General features: G+C 54.7%; 1 protein-coding gene across 3 annotated transcripts in view; it reads left to right on the top strand.

Annotated features, from left to right (window-relative positions):
- DCAF8 (DDB1 and CUL4 associated factor 8) overlaps positions 1-17,784 on the top strand; it is a 37,103-nt gene extending 19,319 nt beyond the window's left edge. For all 3 annotated transcript variants that reach the window (XM_006261462.4, XM_019485496.2, XM_059719152.1), the window contains 9 exons: positions 21-115; positions 1,864-1,974; positions 3,500-3,572; positions 4,377-4,434; positions 4,990-5,097; positions 5,767-5,897; positions 14,922-15,041; positions 15,916-16,032; positions 16,615-17,784. In XM_006261462.4, coding sequence (XP_006261524.1) covers positions 21-115; positions 1,864-1,974; positions 3,500-3,572; positions 4,377-4,434; positions 4,990-5,097; positions 5,767-5,897; positions 14,922-15,041; positions 15,916-16,032; positions 16,615-16,728 — 927 coding nt within the window. In that variant the 3' untranslated portion in view covers positions 16,729-17,784. The remainder of the gene's footprint in view (positions 1-20; positions 116-1,863; positions 1,975-3,499; positions 3,573-4,376; positions 4,435-4,989; positions 5,098-5,766; positions 5,898-14,921; positions 15,042-15,915; positions 16,033-16,614) is intronic.
- The last annotated feature ends 5,955 nt before the right edge of the window (positions 17,785-23,739 follow it).

The following is a 23,739-nucleotide window of genomic DNA, read 5'->3' as shown; positions in this document are numbered from 1 at the left end:
AATGAGTGTTTGTCTTGCAGCTGGCCCTAGAACCGGATTCCCCATGCACTTTCCTCTCAGCCGGTGAAGATGCCGTGGTCTTCACCATCGACCTGAGACAAGACCGGCCTGCCTCGTGAGTATCACTCCTTGCTGCCTTCTGTTGATTTATCAGGGAGTTGATGACCTTCAGGCTCCTTCTAGGTCCTGAAGCCCTGGGTGCTCTGGTGTGGTTTGCCAGACTTTGGTTTTTGGTCATTTCACGCTTTCCTGGGCATGCCCTGGCTGTCTGCAGAGCTGCAACGCTATTCACCTGACCGAGAGATGGACTTATCTGCCAGCTGGTAGAGCAGTTTGCTTTGCAGTTGCATCTTTTCATGACTAAATCACTGAATGGCTCATGAAGCCTCCTCACTCGAGCACAAGGTACTGGTGCTGCTGCCCCCCATCCACTCCATTGCCTTCCACATCGGCAGGTGTCTGGGGACCTGCATAACAAGTTGGGTATCTCTTGGCCTGCTGTATTTGTTTGGCAGTCTTCCTAAAGTGGTCCAGCAGTTTGAGCTCTCCTTTTGCTGCCCAGAGCAGGTCCCTCCAGCATGCACACGGTAGCCTGCAGGTGTTCACGTTCACACCCCAGCATCCTCACCCCTGTGCGGAGGCTGCTGTTCCAGGCTTTCAGCCAGCCCTGAAGCGTTTGTGCACAAAGTCTGATGCACGTCTCCATTCCTCCTTCAAAGCACGCCATTGTGATCACTGACTGAGACTTCAACAGGTGCAAAGTACCCAAGTACCTGCTCTGGTTCTGTTTAGCAATGTGTCTAATTAATTACAGCACTTGGAGCTCCTTGCACTTACAATAGCTAGAAGCTTTTAGCCTGAGCAAACCTCTTGTTATTGGAACACTACTGCAGTTAATTGAAAAATAATAATTAGCTAGCAGCTGCGTGTTGTGTACAGTATCTCAACCTCATTGCATGTCGAGCTGTCGGCTTTGACAGCCTTCCAAAATAAATATACTGTCAGGTTCCAAAGCAGACTTCCAGCTCAGGGAACATGGTACTTTTCCAATGCAATGGAATCTTTTTGAAGATGATCCTATTTTAAAGTGAAGAGCTTGAAAGCTGACAGCATCAAAGCTTCTCTTATTGAATCTTTTGTTTTGGGTATACACACATATCTGCCTACCATTTTGCCTTGTTATGAAGCAGATGGTTTTAAAGATTAAAGGGAGACTGTCAAAACAATCACACTGATCATAGAACCATTTCAGTGCCTTTTGTTTGTCTACAACAGAAGTAATGCAAAACTTGATTTGGCCAGTAAAACCAACCTAGCCTTGGTTATTCTTGCTTTCCACACCATTCCTATAATAGCTTCCTGTTGCTATTGGATCTAATGGTAAGATAGGAATGGTCATCTCGCAAAGCTTCCAAGAAACCATTTGTGTTCATATGAACTCGTACAGAACCTAAATATTGAGAACTGTTTGCATACCCACCCCCCCCTCCAATACTGCTGCTATTTTCCTCCTCCTAGCTAAAATAAACAAGTCAATTGAAAGTGTGGTATGCATCCTGCAGGGTACTAGGTTATTACTAATTGTTTGGATGCATCAGACTGGCACATACATAGAACCTTTCAAGGACATGCTGCTAAATTTTGTTTGGAAGAAAAAAGCCAGCAGATGACTTCATGCAGCGCCGTTTGTTGACTTGTAGATGTGACATGTGCTTGCTTCAATTTGGAAGTAGAAATAATTTGTTTTTCTTCAGAGTGAGTAAGATTGAGTGAGCTGAGAGCCATGCACACACTTCCCATCTGGGCACTGTTTTGAATTAAAACATGAATCTTTCTCTTTTTTTCTCCTTTTCTTGTTTGAAGAAAACTGGTGGTGACAAAGGAGAAGGATAAGAAAGTGGGTCTCTACACCATCTACGTGAATCCTGCAAACACGCACCAGTTTGCTGTAGGAGGCAGAGATCAGTTTGTCAGGTGAGTGTCTCCCAGAAGATGCTGAGAAGGGCAGGAGTGAGTTGAGCAGGCTGAACTCTGCAGCTGGGGTCCTGGAGAAGACAGCAGCTGTGAGGACTCCAGAAATTCTTTCCTTTGTGTTGCCCAATACACTGACGTGCATTTCTTAACTCACGGAAGAAGTCACTTCTGCCATGGGGCTGCATCGAGGCCAAGTTGGATTAGTAGGAGTCGAAAAGGATTGGTCTCTCTTGTGGAGGAAAGCATCTCCAAATGCATAGTCAGGCCTCACCCACTGCCTGTGGGTTTTTCCTTCTCTCTAGCTCTGCCCCTTGGCTTCCTTTTCCAGTGTAAGAGCTGTTTCTCTATGCAGCTGCTCCAGTCTGGAATGCTTTTCTTGAGATTTGCACTGTGGTTCCTTGCTTTAATGTGAAAGTCTGTTTCTCCCTTGTCTGGTGCTTCTGAATTCTCTTCCTTTCTGCTGTCAAACAGTAGATAAAAACATTGAGACCTCATATTAGAGCAGTTCATGTTTAGAGCCCCTCACCCCCCTCCTCAGAGCTGAAACCCTCCATGTGAGCTGTCTAGAGCTGTGACCTGAGCCAGCACCTTGCACTCCCCAGGAGCCTAGTGGGCACTCCGGTTGACGGTCTGCTTCACCAAGGCTGCACTGCAGTTTATGCACGTAACATACTGCTTTTATGAGTATTTCACAAAGCCTGCCACTGGTACAGCTGCCCAAGAAATAAATGCCTCTACAAGCTTCCTTGCCTGGCTGTTCTAAGGGTTTATTCAGGATTAGGCCAGTGTCTGAGTCCAAGATCCTTCTCTCTGCACATAGCTTCTCTTCTGAGGAACTGAGTCTCCTTTTACCCTCCGCTTGCTATATAGGCTTCCTTCTGCCTATCTTTAGTGGCTAAGAGGGTCTCTTATAACCTCCTGATGTCCTGTCACCAGTCCCCCAACAGATGTTCCCTCCCTGCAGGGTACAGACTTGAAAGACTTGACAGTCACCAGGCTTTTCCATGTGACTAGCAGCTCCATATTCTCCACCCCTTGGAATATCCAACCAACAGGGAGGTGCAGGCAATGGGGAAGGTGGGGAAAGCCTTGTATGCCAAGCAGAGTTGCAGCCACCGTTCACAAGCAGTGCACAGGCAAGTTCAGATGGTGGCATCCCACCAGATGACTGCTGGAGGTGTGCATCTCCTGTCGTGTAAGGCTGTCTAGCACCTTGGTCACTCTCTGACGTGAAGGGCCCTTTGGCTCATGAAGGAGCTGGGGCACCAGCATCTGCAGTCTTGTGGCTGAGTCCTAGTTCCAGTGGCTCTGCAGCTCCCGATAGTTGCTCGGGATCTTGGTGGAATATGACCTTACACGGGTGCCTTACTGTATTTTGAAAGGGACTCGCTGAATAGCTGGAGAAGGGTCTTGGGTACGTTAGTGTGCACTGAGGACACTTGGAAAGTCATGGGGTTGAAAAGCTTTGAATCTGTGTGAACGTATTTTGCGGTGTTCTCACCAGCTTTCTTGCTCTCTTGTCTAGGATCTACGATCAGCGGAAAATAGACGAGAATGAAAACAATGGCGTGCTGAAGAAGTTCTGCCCGCAGCACCTGGTAGGCAGCTCTTTTACCCCAGATAATGAGTGTGAGTTGTTTCTGAGTCACTGCAGTCTGCAGCCTACGCTGCATGCGCTGGTGTTGCAGTGTGGGGAAGCTTGTATTGGGGGTGGGTCAGTAGATGGTGTGTGCTGTTCCTCAGCATCTCTTTCTTCCCTGTTGTGGATTTGTCAGGTGCTGTGTGGGCGTGCGTGTGTGCAGCAGTGTTGTTCCAAAGCAATTAAGATAGCTTGTATGATAGTTTCCAAGGTGGCTTAATGGCTGGAGGTAGGGGGTTACATTGTGGGACCTGCAGAGCTGTAGGCAGGGTGCAGCTGTTGGGGGATCATGTTTCATCCTACAGGAGAGATGCCTGTAAACCCTCCAGTTGTCAGCAAGATCGAAAGGGGAATGCAGCCCCTGATGGAGGTGGTAGGACATGTCCAGGCCCCATTAGTCAAGCTGGCATGTTCTCTGCCCCAGCTAGTTAGTGAAGCCCAGATCCCATCCCACAGAGTTTGAGTTAGGGTCGTTTTAGCTCTGGCTCACTTCAGAGCAGATGTTTAAACCGACTTGTGGCACTGGGCATCCTTGGCGCCTCCCTCTCTGCCAAATCAAGGACAGGTGGTATAAGGTGGACAAAGAATGGAGCAGCTGCGATGTTCTAACCCTGTGCAAAGTCTTGTACCCACTGGCCAGCTGGTTCTAAAGAGAACCATGGATTTGTATGCCCTACTTTGAAGCCCACTTCAGAATATAATAGCTCTGTGGCTCTTGGCACAATTGTGGTCAAAGTTGTCTCTGTGGTTCTTCTTCCTCCAGGTAAACAGCGAGTCCAAAGCAAACATCACCTGTCTTGTGTACAGCCATGATGGATCTGGTAGGTTTGTTTCTCTGCCTTTAGGGCTGTCCCTTGTCACGTTCACTTGTGGCTAAAGTACTGAGCAGGGATGAGCTCTTTGAATTTAAGTCTTCCTATCTGGCCTTTATGGTCATCAAAGCAGCCTGAGTGCTCCAAAGGCACAAAGCAGTCGTCAGATTGAGTGTCAGGGAGGTGGGGAAACGGATATGAAAGCCAGGAATGCACAGCCAGACATCTGGGAACAGAGCAACTCCTGGGATCTGGGTTCTGTTTGCAGATGAGTCACAGATCATGCTTGTCTTGGGATGAGTCACTCAATACCTATACATCAGCATCCCTGGGTGCAGTGTGGGAATGACACTGGCTTGCCTACCGCAAAGGGCTTGGAGATGCTACGTGAACACAATGTGGGATATGAGCTCATGTGTCCCTGTGCCAGCCTGGCTCTGGGCTTGGAGCTCCTGCTAGGTGTACTGGGGCAGATGGTTGCTCTGCCCGTTATGGCAGGGCATGTTGGTGCTAAATGTGTTGATTCTAACATTCTCCCACCCCTAATCTCTTGTATCATGGCAGAGCTCTTGGCCAGCTACAACGATGAAGACATTTATCTCTTCAACTCTTCTCACAGTGATGGAGCAGAGTATATCAAGAGATACAAGGGGCATCGCAATAATGCCACAGGTAATGATGCTGGAACAGTGTGTTGAGCACCCTGTGGCCTGTATGGTGTTTGGACCAGGCCCAGGGATGAAATTAAGTGAAAATGAGTTGGAGACGTGCTTCGGGTCTCTGATACCGCTGTCTCCGAGAGCCATCTTTCCCAGGTTGGGGCTGACTCCTGCCAGTGATGCTGATGGCACTGCTCTTACCCCTGCTCTGCTTTCTCTGGAGACAGAGATCACCTCTGACACGCAGCCAGATGTCTTTGCCCCAGCTGTTCTGTGATGACTAAATTCACCCCCTGGACTCCGCAGCGGCCTGGTGGGGAATGCAGTTTGGACTTGAGGGGCATTGGTGGATCAGGGGAGTTACTTGCTTATCAAACAGCTAATGCAGGCGGCAGGGCAAGCATTGCAGGTTTGGGTTGGGCATCCACAGCTCTGGAGCAAGGCAGGAATAGGTGTCCCCTGTCACTCTCTCCTCTGGTCCGTCTGTTATGAGAAGTTAAGCTCTGCCTTCTGGCCATGCTCACAGGGAGCCCCTGGGTGCTGGGCAATTGAACAGATCCTTGTTGGTAACCTCGGAAACCTGTTTATTTCCTTCCTGACAGCAAGCATATGTTGGAAGGATTGCTCCCTGGGCTCTTGATGTCTTTGGTCTGTGCACCTGAAACCCTCTATCTGCTTTCAGTGAAAGGCGTAAACTTCTATGGCCCAAAGAGTGAGTTCGTGGTGAGTGGCAGCGACTGTGGGCACATCTTCCTGTGGGAGAAGTCATCCTGCCAGATTGTCCAGTTCATGGAAGGCGATAAAGGAGGAGTGGTGAGTGTGGCATGAGCAAGTCCCCCAGGCTACCAGCACAGCAGCCTCCTGGACAGATCTTTCAGCTGAGTGGTAGGGAGGCTAACAAAGTAGGAAGCCAGGGCACTGGGGGTGCTGTTCTCTAGCTACTTGCCTAAGAGTGAGACTGTGTGGTTTTTTGTTTTTCCAATTCTGTCACTGACTCAAGTTGTTTTCACAAGTGCGCAGTGCAAGCGTTTGGTTGTGCATATAAAGCTGTTTGAGGTATTTATGGAAATAGCTGTTCCCCAGTCCTGGCAGGGAACCAGGCCTACTGGGGCAGTGACTTGAGCTTACACAGTGAGTCTGAGAGCACTGGGAGCAGAACATGGTCTTTGCATTACTGGTTGTTGCCTTGTTTCCTGCCCTATCTGGTCCCCGCCTGGGAAGTAGGAGGTGAGTTTATTCCTTCGGTAAAGGTGCTTTGAGGGAGGCTGCCTGGCTTTCTCCTCTGCAAGCAGGGCTAGTGCAGGAGATGCAGGAAGTGCAGCTAGTCTAGTCAAGCTGAAGGATGCGAGTTGGTATCAGTCAAGGAAAGTCAAGCCTCTGAAAAGTAATGAAGTACTTGTAGCCAAGATAATGACAGTGAGAGCAACTTCACAGTGTTGTCCAAAGGGAGTAAGAGACCTTCCTAAAGTGTCCACCCTGTCATGTGACGGCCCCCCTGCTCGCCTGCCTGTGGCTAAAGGCTGTGACTATGAAGGGAGGCTGCTTTTGAGGTGGCCAGCCAAGGATTTGCTCTGAAAACAGCTTTCCTCATCTGTGGTATTGCAGTGGGTCATGAGAGCCACGCAAGAAAAGCTGGCATCTGCCACCCTCCCCATACTGAAATCCCAGCATCCCCATCAGCTGCAAACTCTTCCCTGAGCCATGCTGTGATAAACAGCCTCCTACCTGTTCCCACCATCCCACTCAGTGGGGAACAAGCGCCTGTTCCCAAGCCAATTGCTGCGATTGCAGATAACACCTGTGTGCTGCCGGGCTCCGTTTCAGTTACAGCCAAGAAAACAAGTTTCTTGGCGTGTCCTTGTTCTGACTTGAAGCCAAGGTAGGAAAGGGCCACAGGTGGTCTAGTAGGACAGAGCCTGGAAAAATCCTGGAGTATTGGTTTGAGAGCAGATATTGAAACATGTGCGTGGCTGTGCTTTGTGGATGTCCTAGCCACGGAGCAGGCCCCACCTGGCAGCCTGGTGAGTGGGATGTTCCTCCCCAGCGCAAAAGTCCCAAGAGATGGAGCTTCTGGTCCCTTCTCAGGCAGACAGGAGTGCTCACTGCCCTCGTTCCCCCACCATTTACATGCAGGGGCTCATCTCTTGAGTAGAAATAGCAGCAAGTGCCAAGCTCAGCAGTGAGGGGTGGGCAATGCCTCCATGCCACCTTCTGCGGCTTTCAGTCCAGCAGTACTGGCCTGTGCTTGACTCTAGAAGTGTGCACCAGCAGGGCCCAGCAGACCACACTGGTCTTGTGCTTTGAAGGGGCCCCAGAATTCCTTTCCTGGAGTACCTCCACCCACATAGTGCTGCTTCCCCCACACTCAGGACCCCTAGTGCGGCCCAAGGGGCTGCATCAGCTGTTGGCACTCTGGCTCACTGCTCTCGCCATATCCAAGGTCTGTCTGTTTCACTTAAATCAGAAACTCTTCTGCCTCCTGCACCAGCCGCTGTTTGGAAGAGTAGTTTTCCCCTTGGCTGTGGCTGATGCTCCTCTCGTGGCAGGTGTCATGCCAAGCACCTGCCCAGGTGGAGCCTGGCATGTTCATGAGTGAGGCTGTGAGCCCCTTGCATTGAACCTTGGCAGAGGGGACTGCTCTGAGGTGTAAATCACTGAGGGTCTCTTGCGGGTTCTCCCTTGGCTGGCAGAGCGACGGCTCAAGGACACACGGTAAATATCCCTGCTGCCTGGCAGAAGCTGAGAGACCCACGTGCAGCCGCTCTGCAGAGCCATTGGCCCTCCTAAGCAAGGGCTCCTTATGCTCGCTGTAGGTGGCAGCTGACTTGCTGCCTGCCCTGAAGGTGAGGGAATGAGGCTAGAGAGACATGGGGCTTTGCCTATGGTTGCACAGGGAGTTGGTGGAAGAGCTGAAACTGCCTTCCATGAATGCTCATGTGTGGACACCTGGCAGGAGGGGGGAGACCAGACCAGCCTGTTCCAGGTGCTGAGCCCTGGGCTGCATCAGCTTGGTCTGCATGCCCTCTGGCAGGGACTGTGACAGCATTGATGGTAGGAGCTTGGCTTTGTGCTCTGTTCTGTTCCCAAAACTCCTTTGATTTCCTGTGCAGCATGCTTTCTGTGTGGCATAGAGAGGGTTGAGAACTGCTGCAGGGTGGTGTGAGAGGCCAGGCTACTAGATGAGGCAGATGATGGGGATGGGGCACCTGAGGAGATGCACTTTCTCAGTGGCTTATCCCAGCTAAAAGCATATTCTGCTGCTGCTTCTCAGCTCGTCTTCCTTGGCTGTTGTGCACTGACACTTGCAGGCCACACACCAGCTCCCTGTCGCCCAGTGCTGGGCCATAGTGGGGGCACTGTGTAATGGGGCTGCTTTGGTTTGGTCTGTGCAGGCACTGGCATGCTGAGTGACAGGCTGCCTGCAGCTGCTGAACAAAGCAGTACTGCATGAATGTCCCTTGCTTTCTCAAGCAATCAGAACTTATAGTAGAGGTGATATCTTTTATTAGACCAACTATATTTTTGCAAAAAAAATTCTTTAATTGCAAGCTTTTAGGCACAACCGCTCTTCATCGTGCATAGGAGAAAAGATTGTGAAAGTTCTGGGTAGAAATTAAAGTTCATATTTCATAGGAGAATTGAAGGTGTGGTAGTGAAGGGGGTGACACCTATACAGATGATGCCTGCTAAGACCCCTGTGCGACTGCTTCCCTTCTCTGGGAAGAGCCTCATCCCCAGCCTCTCAAGCATTTGTGCTGCATTCACACCCCTTTATAAGGTAGTTGGTGCCTCTGCAGGCTGCTGTTTAATGACATTGCTTCCCTTTCCTTTGGCTTCGTCCCAGTGGACCCAACCCGTCCCTACTTGCTCATGGGGATGCACCATCCTGTCCCTTCCTGGCCAGCTTCACAGTGCCAGCCAGTGGCTTCCTCCAGCTGTGCTGTCCCAGGCGACTTGTGATCTCCAGCCCAGCTGACCATGCACTGTGCTGGGAGCTTCCTGGCACCTGGTGCTCTATGGACGTAGGAGCTGTCCATGAGCCCAGGACCAGCCCACTCACCTTTTGGGCTGCTGCATGCAGAAGTTCAACTCTGGTGCTGGCTGAAAGGTCATCTCATCAGCATTCTGCATTCCCCATTCACAGGGATCTGGGTGTGCATCTGCTGGAGCCTGAGCTTTCAGTGCTGTGAATTTCCCCCCTGGAACCCAGGAATATATATTTGCTGCTGCTTGTGGGGCTGGCCTGTCACAGTGAGGTTTCATGCTGAGCAGTTACACCACTGGGCTAATCTTGCCTCCCCCAAGAACAGATCTGTGCAAAGACAGATGTCGGAGCACACTGTGTGATAACTATCTTGGTGGGGCACTAACAGAACAGCTGACTTTGGGGTGGGGAAGGCAGATGGGTTGAGCAGACTGGGGAGGCTTTGCAGGGGGACATTGTCTCTCATCCCTGTATCCTGGAGTTTTGCTCTTAGGGTACATGTTGTCCAGGGTCACAATGGAAATCGGAGCTGGGAACAGCCCAGTCAGCACCAGGGGCAGTTGGCTACACTGCCTACCTTGTCCTGCAGCCCTTCGTTTTGTTCTTGGGTCGATCCTGGGGCTTAGCAGCCAGAGTCATTGTTTCGGCTGCCATGATACAGGTCCTCGCAGCTACGAGTTTGGCCACCTGCTTAGCAGGTGCGGCAGCACATGGTAACGTTCCAGGGAGGTATGAGACTGCTTTTGGCTGCAGTGGGTTGCAGCTTGTGGGCACATGTGGGCAGCTATGTCAGGCCCTGATTGGAGTGGCTCACTCATCCATGGGGTGATCTGGATGTCTGCATTCAGCCCACGGGAATAACAGAACGATGTAACAGTGACTGGGGGGGATACAGCCTAGTTCCTTAGAGTGCAGCTGGCCTAGCGCAGCACAGCTGCCACCTTCATATCAGCCTGATCCTTTTTCAGGAGAGAAAGCATGTCCAAGCCCAGTCGGTCAGCATGCAATGAGGGGGAGCAACACTCCCCAAGCATCTTGGGAGTACTTCATTTCTTTGCACGCAGTTCCCCACTGCTGCCCATGGGTGCTGAGAGAGCGTGAGGCCTGAACTCATAGAAAAAGCTGCAAGCTTTGGCCTCTGGAAGTCTTTCAGATGAATGCATGTCACAACCCCTGACTCTTTGATGGACCTAACTGTTTTCTCATGTGGTCTTGCCACTTCCAGCTCCTTGATCTTGCACAAAGCCTACAAGACACTGGAAGCAGCACAGGACTTAGTTCTGGGCTGTCCAGGAGAACTGCAGTAGGTGGAGATGGTGGGAGGCCAGCGTGGGATGACTGTTGGCAGCGTGCTGTGCGGCTCCTTCTCTGTGGTGTCTTGAGAGTTGGAGTTTCTGCTGCTCTGCTCTGCTCTGCTCTGAACGCTGTCCTTTGGTGGAAAGCATTTAGCTGTGAGCTGACCTGTGCCCCTTCATGTAGGAAGCGCTCATCAAATCAGGGCAGTGTTTGTGTTGGGCTGTCTCGCCCATTGATTTCATGCTAAAGCTGGATCAAAAGAGCTGGGTCTCAGACAAAGCTATCTGGCTGTTGCTGTCGGGTCTGTTATCGGCAGTCTTATTAGTGCTGCCGTTGCAGGACCACGAAAAACAGGACGTACCAGGTGTCTTGTTGCACAGACACCTGAGCCAAGGGCTTTCAACAGGATGCCTCACTGTGCGGTGCACTTCAGGTTTCATCCTTTGTAGTGGATGTCCAGGGCTCTGTTTCTGATTCTTCCTGGTCATTAATAGCTTGCTAAAGCCTGGAGAGCTGGGGGTGGGGGGAGGCTAGCCAGCCCTGGCAGAGCAAGTGGCAAGAGGTGGGTTTCACTTGCTTGGAAAGCACTGGCTGCAGCACCATGGATGAGGCTCAGCATAGGCCATGGGGCCAGGCTGAAATGTGGGTCGTGGCAGTAGTGCAGCCTGTGGCCCCAGGTTTTGCATTAAAGAAGTGGGTATCTAGTGGGTCTTGAAGGCTCACAAAGCCCTCGGTGAAGCAGATCCTTGGCAAGCAGGCCTTGCCTAGCTCCCTTGTTTGCCTTGGTCTCTTTGGGGCTGCCAGCTAGCAGCATGACTCGGCTGTGGACAAGCAGGAGCTGTCTGGTCAGCAGTGCTCCAGGATTGTCTTTCACCTGAGGGGAGCAGGACACTCACTCTCCAAACCTCCCACAGAGGCTGTACTCGCCTTCTAGTGACAGTGGGCCATGCTTTCTATTCAGTGTTGAAGCTGCACGTCTGAGAGATGGACCTCTTTTCTGGCGATTTGCAGCTCACTTAGTTTAGACCAGGGGCATCAAACATGGGGCCTGTGGAACCGTTGTAGCCAGCCCGTCGGCAGTCTGGCAGGCCACCGGGAGCTGGGGGCATGTCCTGCTGCAGAATTTCGGGTCCCCGGACTTGGATGGACATGGCTGTCAGTGGTAAGGGCTCCAGTTGCAGCAGTGGGCTGTGCAGATGCAGCCACTGCTTGCCATGCTGCTGCTGCCCCCAGACCTGTACCGCTGTCTGTCCCCAAACCCACCACAGCTGCTGATGGATCCAGTCCAGGGCCCAGGGTGTTTGACACCCCTGGTTTAGATTCATTCCAAGCCCGAATCCAGGAATCTGGACTGAAAAGCTGTTTCCAAGCAGTTTACATAATGCTGTCGCACTCTGGCTTTTACTCCCAAGTTTGTCTCTTGGCACGTGCTGTTCCCAAGCAGGTTCACCTCCTTGCTGAATGCTCTCCTCCAGGACTTCGGTTTCAGTGTTTCCTCTTGGTTGCTGCATTCAACTCACTGAGAGGGCGGTTTGGTTACTTGGCTGCCTGCTGCCTGAGCACAATAGGATGAATTAGACCAACTGGAGAGAGTCCAGTAGAGGGCAATGAAAATGGTTCAGAGGCTGGGGAACAGGACTTGGGCTGAGGGAACTGGGCTGCTTTAGTCTGCAGATGGTAAGACTAAGGGGGATTTAATAGCAGCCTTCAACTCCCTGCAGGGGGGTTGCAAAGAGGGTGGAGCTGGACTGTTCTCGGTGGTGGCAGATGACAGAACAAGGAGCAATGGGCTTCGGTTGCAGCAAGGGGAGTTGAGACTAGAACTTGGGAAAAACTTCTTCATGAGAAGGATAGTTTTAAAGCACTGGAACAGGTTTCCCAGAGAGGTGGTGGCGTCTTCATCCTTTTGGAGGTGTTTAAGACCCAGGTAAACAAAGCTGTGGCTGTGATGATCTAGTTGGGGCTGGTCCTGATGTGACCTCCTGAGGTCCCTTCCAACCCTCATTTTTCTTTGATTCTGTTTGAGAGGTGCAGCAAACTGTTTGGCTTTAACTTATGGGAGGTAACACCTGCCAAGTAAGACTCCATGTTGGTTCTGTCAGGTCTCTAGATTTTTTGATATGTATTTTTTAGAGCGGGTCCACTGCCTGAAAATGTGAATTCATGGCTCTTGGCTGCAGTGGCTGTTAAGAGAAACCAGGAGACTCCCCCCAGGGAATAAGTCTGAAGAAGGAAGGAAGTGTCCCTGCGGGGTGCCTGCTTCGTTCCCTGACCCACCTGTCCTGGGGACAGACTGGAGATAATTTGTACAAAGGGCTATGGTTAATGCCAGCATAGGGAGAGCAGCTTCCTGCTGCTGTGCGGTTTGGGAGTGCTGATCCAGCTGCTGCCATTGCCAGTCAAGTGCTGAGAGCAGTGCAGCATCCCGGGCTCCCAACTCATGTCTGACAAGTCGATCACACTCTGCTCCACGGTATCATGAGTGCTGCCGCCTCTCTGCACTGCCTCAGTGCCTTGCCGAGAGCGCTAGCACTTTCCTCCCTTCAGTTTTGCTCGCTCTGCAAATCAAGCCTCATGCCCTCATCCTTCCATAGGTAGTGCTGTGCCATCCCCTTGTGCAGGTGGGCACCTGAGGCATGGAAACCAGTCTGCTTGGAGTGGGGCTGTGCCTTGGGAGGAGGGGAGCCTGCATCTTGGGCTGTGAAGATGTTTGGGTGCAGTCCTGCCTTATGCTGTGCTGAGCGAGCTTGAGACGCTTGACAGAGCTTCCTTTATCTGGAGTGGAGAGTTGCTGTTTTTATCTGTTTCTTGGACGGGGAAACTGAGGCTGAGTGGAAGCAATTTGCCCTGTACCAGAGGGTGTGGACATGGCAGAACAAATCTACTTTCCTCCCATAATGAAGCCAGTGCATGACACGCAGTCTAAAGGGAAGCCCTCCATCCCCAGATTGGAACAAAGCGAACTTACCTTGTTGGATGGGGCCGTGAAATAGAGAGAGCAGCTGTCTCTTCTCAAGTGCATTACTTTACTGGCGTACAAAAACTAGAACTCTTGGTTCCAAAATGATACCTTTTATTAGACCAACTGGAAAATGGCAAGAAAATTGTCCTTTTCTGCAAGCTTTTGGGATCAAAGTCCCTTCGTCAGGCTGTGGGAAAAGTGTAGATGGTAAAAAGTCCCCATAGGTGGGAAATAAACTTCATTTATGCACAGAGGGAGCTGAAGATGGAAGTCTGTCCCTCTGGGTCCATGAGAGTGTCTTTGTGAGCTGTGTTGAGTAGCTCTTTGATGTGTTGATCAGGTAGAAATTCCTTCACTGGAGGTGTCAGTTGGCAGGCAGGGAGGCAAAAAACGTCCTTGTTGTTTTGCAGTGAAGTTTAAAATCCAAAATCGGCTAAAATTCGGCATCTTCCATGTTTCAGGGGTGTACTTGGTAGCCGTGTTGGTCTGAGACAAAGACATACAAAAAACTAGAACTCTTTCTTGGTTCCAAAATGATACCTTTTATTAGACCAACTGGAAAATTACAAGAAAATTGTCCTTTTCTGCAAGCTTTCGGGATCAAAGTCCCTTTGTCCTTACTTTATTGGAAAGCTTAAACCTAAGTATTCAGATCAAGCAGTGGGAAAGCGAAAATGTATGCCTAGGAGGATGGACCCCAGCAGCTCTGGGTCTTTTGTTCAGTTCTTCCAAGACCTCGGGTCCATGATTCTCCACTTTCCCTGACTTTATATATCTATATCCACACTCATGAATGCATATTATGTATGTACACGTGTGTGTATTGTGAGCACACAGTTACTGCTGACATGCATCTTTCTACAACCTGATTGGGTCTACCTTAATGAAAGGGGTTGATCATGAAACCACCCCCCTCCCCAGGAAGAATTTATGTCATACTTAACAGCTGTTTAACTAGGAAGGCCTTTGGTTTCAGCTCTTTACAGTGAGTGCTAGTTCTTATGGTAATTGTTTTCAATTGCTTGGTTTGTGGGGCTATAATGATACACTTAAATCAGTGCATTCTTGTTTACATCAGCAAAACTACAGGATCTGCTTGTACCACCCTGTCTCTACAAAGTAACCCAAAGTTTGGTCCAACCTTTAAATAATGGAGGACGCAGACAAGATGGAGGGACTTATGCTAAGATCTCTAAAGTGTTTCTTACATAGCTGTGTGCAGAATGGGTCTCTTCTAGGGTGATTTTTTGAGGGGGTTTTGGGGGTTTTTTTATTTAACCCTGGGTTATGCAGAGTAAGTGTTGTGCATCTGCACCCTTAGATTCATCCCAGAGTAGCAGTTGGCTCAGTGTAAACAGGCTGTTACTGGCTCTAATGCCTAATGGCCCAGTCTGTAGCAGCACTTAGAGCCAGGAGCTGGTTGGTTGTCCACCCTTTAATTCTGAGTAAAATTGGGGCAGGTTGCCCTGTAGTAATCATGTTTGTGCTCTGGCCCTCAGATCTGGGGCAGAGCAGGGCTGGGGTCTGTCTGGAGGTCTCCCCAGCAGACAGCAGCTGCTCTCAACACCTAATGGCCTGTTCCTTTCCATTGCAGGTGAACTGTCTGGAGCCGCATCCTCACCTCCCTGTCTTGGCCACCAGCGGGCTGGATCATGATGTCAAGATCTGGGCACCCACAGCAGAGAATCCCACGGAGCTCAGCGGGCTGAAAGAGGTGAGGGCCAGGCTGGCTCGATGGCTGCTTAGGGCTGGGTCCTTGCATCTGTCACCTCTACTGGCCTGTGACCCTCTAGACCCCACCTCTATGGGGCCTTTTGGGAAACTGCAGTGCTGACTGCTTCATAGTGCCCCCAGCACAGTGGGGAGCAAGGAGAAGTCACCCTGACCTCTCGGTGCCTCGGCCGTCCCTGACCACCCTGCCATGCTTCTCATCCACCCGGTGACTGCTGTCTGCCACCCATGAGCCTTGGGGGGGCTGCGGGCTCAGCCTGTCCCATGAGAGACGGCCTGATGACAACCTGCCAGCAATTCCCATCATCCCCGCTGAGCAGCAGGCAGGTGGGCATGCCCCAGCCACGCACTGACTTGGCCACTGCTTCTGCTTCCCCAAGTCTCCTGCCTGCTTCTCTGTTTCGCTTGCAGTTCCACTTGTGTCTTCTTTCTCGGCAGTGGCTGTTCTCTGCTGGGCTTGGGGTGGGGGGTGGGACATCAGACAAGCTAGTGTTGTCCTAGGGTCAGGCCCTGCAGGCCTAGAGCTTCTCTCAGCTGTGCCGTGACCTTTCTGACTGGGGTGGGGGAGCAGAGAGCTCCGCAAGCAGACTTCCCAGGCAGTGCCTTGCTGCTGCCCTGCCCTCCAGGCTCTGAGGGAGCCCTTGGGCATGCTCTGTCCACCCCTGGGGCCAGGACCTCCTGGTGACACTGGCTGACTGGAGCCTGATGGCTCCTCTCGTTGCCTGGCTTTCCCAGGGACATGTCTGGCTCCTACATGCTCTGGGAAGCTCTGTGCAGCACCTGGCAGCTGTGTCTCTGCAGTCCCCACTGACGCCTTCCCTCTCCACCCCCCCACCCCACAATGCTGCTGCCTTCAGGTGATCAAGAAGAACAAGCGGGAGCGGGATGAGGACAGCCTGCACCACACTGACCTGTTTGACAGCCACATGCTGTGGTTCCTGATGCACCACCTTAGACAAAGACGCCATCACCGGGTAGGTGCCCATGCCTTGCCACCCCAGCTCTGCTTTCTCATACACCCTTGAGCAGCAAGAGGGGTGGAGGGGGGGGGGTCTGAATATCCATGCAAAATTGCAGCCCCTTGCCTGCATCCTGTTCATTTCCAGCTGCTTTGCAGTGCAGCATCTTGAGGGCAGGCAAGGCTAGTGTTGCCACAGCTGCCCAGACCCTGCTGCCCTTCCCCAGTGTGTCCGCTTTGGAGCGGGCACCTGGTTCTGAAATCTCCTGGACGTAGTGGTTCCTCTAGCATCGTGAGCACAGGGCTGGGCCCCAGATCTTATAGCTTTTATTCCTCGCGCAGCAGGTGACTTCTGCCTCAGCAGGAACCACATCTCCCTTGCAGCTCCAGTCACCTGGAGCAGCTTCCCTGGTGACAACCCCCACCACTGCAGCCACCCCCTCGCTCCCCTCCCCTCCCCTCCATCTCTTTTCATGCCAGCCTGTGCTGGCAAGTGTGTCTGCCAGCTGACTCAGCAGGGCTGGCGGTTTGTGGAGCGCTGGGAGCTCTGGGGGGGGCGGGGTGGTACAGCCGCTAACGCAGCGCTTCTCCTTGGCAGCGCCGAAGAGAACCTGGTGCCACCGACGGTGACTCGGACGAGTCCCCCAGCTCCTCCGACAGCTCGGACAATGACGAGGAGGGCCCGGACCGGGTGCAGTGCATGCCCTCGTGAGGCCATGGGCGCGCAGCCCCTGCGAGGCTGGGGCAGGGGGAGGAGATGAGGAGAAATCCCTACTAACACTTCCAGCTTTTTCTTGAAACGTAAAAGTCCCCCCCCCCGTCCTCACGGCCCTGCCCCGGGCTTAGCTCCACGACATTGCACTTTGGCTGCCCTCACGCCAAGGAGCAGGTGGGAGGGTGGCACAAGACCCCAGCACTGCCGGTGAGCGCCAGCCCCTGCCCCCCTGTGCTGGCTGTGTGTGCCTGGGGGGGGCTGGCAGGGAGGGGGCTGTGTTTATTTTTGTACTAGAAGATTTCCCCCTGAGGAGAGTGCGCTTGCCTGCCACACATGCCTCTTGCCCCAGCTTCGGTTGAGCCTGTGCTGAGTTGATTTGTTCTTTTCTTTTTCTCCTCGAGCCACCGGTGGGAGCCCAAGTGGTGGCTGCAGCACGTGTGTGCGTGGAGGGGCACCACTGCGTGCTCTTGGTTTGTGTGTTTTTCTGCCCCCCTAGATGAGAGCGTCTCGGGCCTGTGTCTCTGTGCGGGGCTTCTTTCTGCCTGTGTCCCGCCTGGCGAGCACCCCATCTACCGTGCTGCAGGGCTGCTCTGTGACCACTTTCTACCCTGGCGCTGGCAGAGACTCTTGCCTAGTTTGTACATATCAGTGATTTGCACTTGGTTTGACTCCTCCTCCAGCTCCCCCTGGATCCCCATCAAAACAAAGCTAATTAGCAAGCAGGTCCCTGCCCTTGCTGTCTCGGGGCTGGCGAAGGCCTGGGGCAATAGTTCCAAGTTTAAGGCCCCAAGGCTGGGTCTCTGCCTCAGTCTCCATGGAGGGGAAAACAAAGGAAAGTCCTTTAATTTTTCTGTTACTTTTTTGAAAAATCTGTTTTGGGAGATGCGGCCGAAGTTTCCCAGCGCTGGTGTAGAGGCCTAATTTTATATATGTATTAAAAAGAAAAAAAAAACAACCGCGAACCAAATCGAACTTGGATGTTATCAAGTTAAAATTATTGTAAAGGTTTAAATATATATTATATATAAATGCAATAAAAATAATTGAGACACACGTCGGTCCCTGTCCCGCAGTCCCAGCATCTGTGTAGCGGGGGTCAGCAAAGCCTGGATGCTGACAGCAATTGAGCAGAAGATTGACACTGAAAGAGGATGGGAGGTGGCATGAACTGGGCCACACTCCCTTCAGAGCCAGCCCCATCCCAGCTGCCTGCTGGTGCCTGCTCTTTGCCACGACAGCTCCAGCAGTGCTGAGCCTTCTCCTTTTTGGTTTTGGAGCTACTGCAGGCATGATCCCTCCCTCCTCCCCTGGGGCCTGAGGGGACTCAGGACTCATGTGCCAGACTCCCTCTATACGTTGGTTCCTTTTGCCTTCACAGTGTCAACTACTTTAGGGCATGGGGTTAGAGTTTGGGGGTCCTGGTTCCTGCTGGTGTGACCACTTGGCTAGCAGGCTTGATGGCTCGGTGAAGACTGATTTTCTGCCCCCCCTCCCCCAGCCCCTGGTAGGAAGCACTGGGTGCCCTTGGATTGGATGGAAAGCAGCAGCTCTTGTGCTTGCATTGATGCCTAAGCTGGGTGAACTAATAACAGTAAAACACTAAGGGATGGGGAGGATAATACTGCAGCCCCCAGGCTTTCTGCAGAAGGTTGTGTTGGTAAATGAGCTTGAGGCTTTCAGAGCAGGAGGTCTGATAGGGTGACCAGGGCTACACAGCCGGGGAGGGAGTCGCATCATGACCTTGAGGGTTATGGTTGTCTGTGTGGAGAGATTAGGGGAGAACCAATCCATGTTTACACAATCCTCTCTGCAGTTCCTCCGCCAGCTCCTGGTGCTTCCCAGGGACTGTGAGCCCCGGTCATAGCCCTCGGTCTTGTGCACAATGGGGTTGCTTGTGCTGGGCCCCATGTCCAGCGTGTGAGGAGCAGGGCGCAGTGGGGCCAGCTCGGCTCCCTGGCTCAGGGTTTGCAGAGGCAGGCACTTAGAGCATGGGGGCTGGGTGCTGGCAGTGGCTGCAGCCGTGGCTGGGACTAGGAGCAAGACCTGTTATGCCTCCTGCTCCGCTGCAGGGCTTGGGACCCCGGCCTGAGAGCTCCTGGGGCTCAGCTCACCCCCCTGCTCAAGCAGGTCTCAAATGCGTTGGTTGCCCTGCTCCTGTGCCAGCCGAGACTGGGCATCGCATGGCATCACAGGGCACCAAGCTGCTGGGCAGGGGCCTCTGCTCCTCCCTAGTCCCAGCTGTGCTGGCTCCAGACACTTTGCTCACAGGACTGGGCTTGCCCTAAGGATCCAGTCTGGGTGAAGGTGGGCAGAAGGAAACTGTAGCGGGGGCAGGAGGATCTTATCACCCCAGGCACTATGGCCCCTGCCACCACCCATGGCCTTCCCCAGCATGGACCTAGGCAGGAGCCCCTTGCCCTCCCGCCCCAGCCTGCACTGCTCCCAGCAGTTCCTTGGTAGGGCAGGGACTATCTTCCACTCATTCCTCCCTGCTCCACCCCACCCAGCCCCCCAGCTTGGCCAGGATGGGCTGGGCTGGGGGCTTGTTACCCTGCTCCCCAGCCATGTGCTGGATCTCTGGGACAGGGGCTGCTCTTGGAGGCTGGGTGTGCACCTACTGTAAGGATGCTGTAGGGCACAGGGCAGGGGGTGGTGGTGCAGGAGGGGGACCATCCCTCCCAACAGGAATTCCCAGCATCTCTTGACAGTTTTTTTCCTGAAACGGGCAGAAAAGGCCAAATCAAGCAGTCCCACAGGCTGCACTCTGCTTGGCTGACCACTGGGGCAGCAGGGAGGGCTGAAGCAGCCAGGTGGTCCCCAGGGATGGAGTCCCCAGGGATGAAGCCCCCTGCCCCTCCCCATCCCCTGCCTTGTAGCTGTTGCTTCTGTCATCCCTTTCCTGCCCCAGTCCCGGGTCACCTCCCACAACCCTGGCTGGCAGCAGCAGGAGCATCACTACAGCCTCAAGCCACCAAGGAGGTGGCCACAGCTGGGCTAGGTCTGGCCCCCACTGCTCTTGCCATACATTTCATGAACCCTGGGGAGCTATGCAGCATATGCGCTGGACACTGCATGCACCCCCAGACTGGGCAAGACCTTGGCATGGGCTGCGGTACAGGCTGCTGGTGCCCTCCCACTTCCCTCAAGCAGTTCAGCCTTGTCCCTGGCCACCGGTGCCCCGGCCCATTCTGCTTCGGTGGCTTTTTTATCCCTCCTGACATCTCCCCTGGGGCCGTGTGTGTACTGTCCCCAGCAGCCACACTGTCCTGCCCAGCCCAAAGGCATGGCGCACTGTGGGGTGCCCAGAGCACTGGCTGGAAGGCAGCCCAGCCTTTCCCGGGGGCAGGGCTGAGCTAGCTGCATGCATGGCCAGGGGTGGGTAGGCCTAGCAGGATGGCACAGGAGCTGGTGGACAGCCCCCCTCCAAGGCCATCCCCCTGCACCTCCAGGGGGCAAATAGGAGGGTCCTTCCTGCCTGGACAGCAAGGGCACCCACAGGCACAGGAGCTGGGGCATAAAGCGGCCCCATCCTGCTGCCCCTCGAGTGCCCCAGGCTCCATGAAAGCAGAAGCCGCCGGGTCTCAGGCAGCAGCTTAGCCCTGGGCATCTCCTTCCCCTTCGCTGCTGCCAGGCATCAGCCTTGCACAAGAGGCTGAGACTCGCCTCCTGGCCCAGGGCGAGGGCTTGGGGGTGGGTGTCACCCCAGTCCCAAAGCCATGTGAGATGAAGAGCCCCCAGCCCAGGGCGGCGCGGACACACGGAGCCACGCATGGGTCCACACCAGCGATCGACTTTATTTACTCAGAGCACAACGACTGCTTGTACAGTGGGAGGCAGGTGGGAAACAGAAAGGCCCAAGGCCATGGCAGCCCCCCATGCAGCGCTCGTCTCTACATTGCATTCACCTTGCCAGGCCGACGAGCACTCGCTCCTGTCCTGGGGCCCAGGCCTGCCCCTTCGTGTCAGCGTGGTGGAGCCTGGCCCTTGCAAAGCCTGCACCCGCCCTCGGTTCAGGGGAGCTGGAGGGCGCCAAGCTGGGAGGCGAGCTCTGCTGGTGGCTGCTGGGTCAAGGCAGGTCTGCGCAGCCTGGATGCCTTGAAGAGCTGCAGGTGTGGTTAAGGCAGGGGGTGCCCTGCGGGGTGGGGGCATCGGAGTCCACCTGCCATCCAAGCACGGGGCACGAGCAGAAAAGGAACGTGCCCCCCTGCCTTCCCACCCCCGCCAATCACCCGTCCTGGTGTAAGAGGGGTCTTGTGTCCATTTGTATTTCTTTCCCTGTTGTTGTTTGCTTGGCAAAAATAAGTTAACACTGAACGGCACAAAGGAACCACTCACTCCGGAGTATATTTAATATACATATATTTATAATATATATGTACACACAGTTAGCGCGGTCTGAGCGTTAGGGGGTGGAAGGGGAGCGGGGAAGGGGGAGCTGGCAGAAAGCAAGGAAGTCAGGCACATCCCACCCCGTCTCTCTGGGCCTCCTGTCCCCCACATCCAACCTGATCTGCAGGGCGGGGACATGAGCTAAGATCCCCCAAGGCTCGCCCCAGGCTGCCACCGCTGAGAGCATGAGGGCCGGTCTGTTTGGCAGGCCAGATGCAGACCAGCTCTGACCACTGGGAGCACCCAGACCCGCACCTGGGGGAGCAATGGTCACAGCTGGGCAGGGCAGCTCTGTACTCTCTGGGCACAGCTGGATGTTCTGGGGTGGGGGCAGGGACAGCCACTGCCCAGCTCTGCTGCCGCTCATTTTGGGGTCGTTACAAGCAGTGTCCACTGGGCAGTGAGCCTCCCGCAACCTCCAGCAGGCAAGAGGGTCCAGGCTGCACGTCCAGACTCACCCTTTCTCTGTGACCCCTGAAACAAGCACAGAGCGGATGTGGCTGGAGCTTGGTGGCAGTGGTGGGATTCAAACCTGCTGCTTCTCAGTGCCTGGTCTGTGCCCATGGGGGGCAGGGGGCTCCCCACCTCCAGACAAGCTGCTTTCTGCCAGTGCTCTCCCCCTGCCCCGCTCCGTGGGCTGGGGTCTCCCCCGCCAGAGCAGGGAAGGAGTTTCTGAACAGTCGTTTCACACGGAGAGAGGTCGGAAACAAGGGGTCACGCGAAGCAGAAGGTGCCCCGCATCCCCGCCTGGCCTGGCCAGCGCACGCCGGAGACAGGGGCAACTCGGCCCTGCAGCCACCGGGCCAGACGCTGGGACCAGAGCAGGGCCACAGGCCAGGGAGGTGGCGCCCCGCCGAGGGGCAGGACGGGGGCACCGGGGACACGAGCGCTGGCTACAGACACGATGCACGCTGCAATCTGAGCTTTTATTAAATAAAATATATTAACATCAATCTCTTCAATCGGAGGCTGGGAATGCCCTCACTAGCCCTACACCCCACCCCCCGCCCCCGTGTTAGTGAAGCTGTTACCAAGAACCACGCCTGTTCCTGGCCTGTCACCCCAACTACCCCCCCACACACTCCCCTCTAGGAGGACCTTGGGGCCAATCCTACGTGGTGCTGAGACCCGGGGCCCTGAGCACAGCTTGGCCCTGCTGTGCGACAGGGGCAAAGCGGAGCCCTCCCTCCAGCCCAGGCAGACGGGGAGCAGGGCTATTCCAGTGTCTGCCCCAGGGCACATCAGTGGCCAGGCACCGGGTTGCCCTGGCTGAGACGCCGGCCTGGGGCCAAGGGACGCAGGCTCCCCTGTGGGTCCTGGCACTGGCCCAACCATGGGGCAGCCCCAGCTCAAGCCTCGTGGATGCGGTTTGTGCTTTAGAGCAAAGGCTCTGCAGCCTGGGCCAAGCCCCTGGGGCCGGGCTGGAGTCACTGGGACATGGGCATGGGTTGAGCACAGGCACCTACTGTCCCACAGGCCCAGTGGACCCCATCCAGACCTGGCCATGAAACCAGAGGGTAGAGATGCCCTCAACTCCAGCCCCTGCCACAGCCCCACGAGCCGCCCCTGCTGCCCAGGCAGCGCCCCAGAGCCATCCACCTCCTGCCTGGTTGCCCCCACAACGAGCAGTGTGCCGACAAAGTGTGAGCATGCGCCCCAGCCTCCTCCAATGCCCCTGCAGAGGCCCGGTTCTCCCGCCCAACCCTGAGGGCAGGGGATGGCCTGGGGGGCTCAGGCCCACCAGGACCTGCCCTGCCACAGCCAGGCCTTGATTGCAACAAGGGCACAAGGCACAGGCTGCCACAGCCCCCAGCCCAGCAACCTTCCCGATCAAGGCCAGAAGCCCAGCGCCCACTGGTTGCACCTGAGAGCCAGGCAGAGCAGACGGGGTGGGGGGGGGGCAGCAGTGGGGTGCAGGTGGGGCTGATGAAAGATCCAGTGCCTTTGCCATGGTGCCGCCAGCCTCCCTCCTGGACTGAGCGCGCACAGCCCAGGGCCTGTGAGAGCCAGGCTGGAGGCACTGGCCTGGAGGGGTCCCCACCATAACGCCAAGAGCTGTGCCCAGGCCCCTCCTGGCCAGTGACGGGGGGGCTCCAGGCACAGCCGGGGAAGGGACATGGGGACCTGAACCGAACGCCCACTGCCAAGAGCCCACGCACTCGCTGCCTTAGCTCCTGCTCCCTCCGCTCAACCCTGCTGCCCTGTACGGCTCGCCCGGTGCCTGCGCCTCTGCCCCACACCCTCCACAGCCCCCCACCCAGCTGTGCCCAGCACCCAGACCAGCTCTGGTGCCATGCAGGGAGCCGGCAGGGGGTGTTCCGGCCCCTTCCCTCACCCAGCCCCTGCCTCCCAGCCCCTCCTGACCCACGGGGGCTGCTCGTGCCTGCGTGCAAGGGCCCGGCTGTGCAAGTGCTCCTGGGGGTGCGTGCGCCACTGTGCAGTGTGGGGGTGTGCGCGGCGGCGTCCCGCCTTGTGCAAATCCACTCACATGTGCCAGGGCATGAACACATGTGTTCACGGGTGCGCGAGGGGTGTGCAAGCGGGATGGTGAAAGCCCTCGTGTGCCCAGGGGCAGCATGCTGGCTAGGGGTGCCCAAGCGGCCTGGGTAGGGAGCAGCC

The sequence above is a fragment of the Alligator mississippiensis genome, chromosome 15, assembly GCF_030867095.1.
Source record: "Alligator mississippiensis isolate rAllMis1 chromosome 15, rAllMis1, whole genome shotgun sequence".
Taxonomy (NCBI): domain Eukaryota; kingdom Metazoa; phylum Chordata; order Crocodylia; family Alligatoridae; genus Alligator; species Alligator mississippiensis.
Note: the sequence above shows the minus strand (reverse complement) of the source record. Positions and strands in the feature narration are given on the sequence as shown.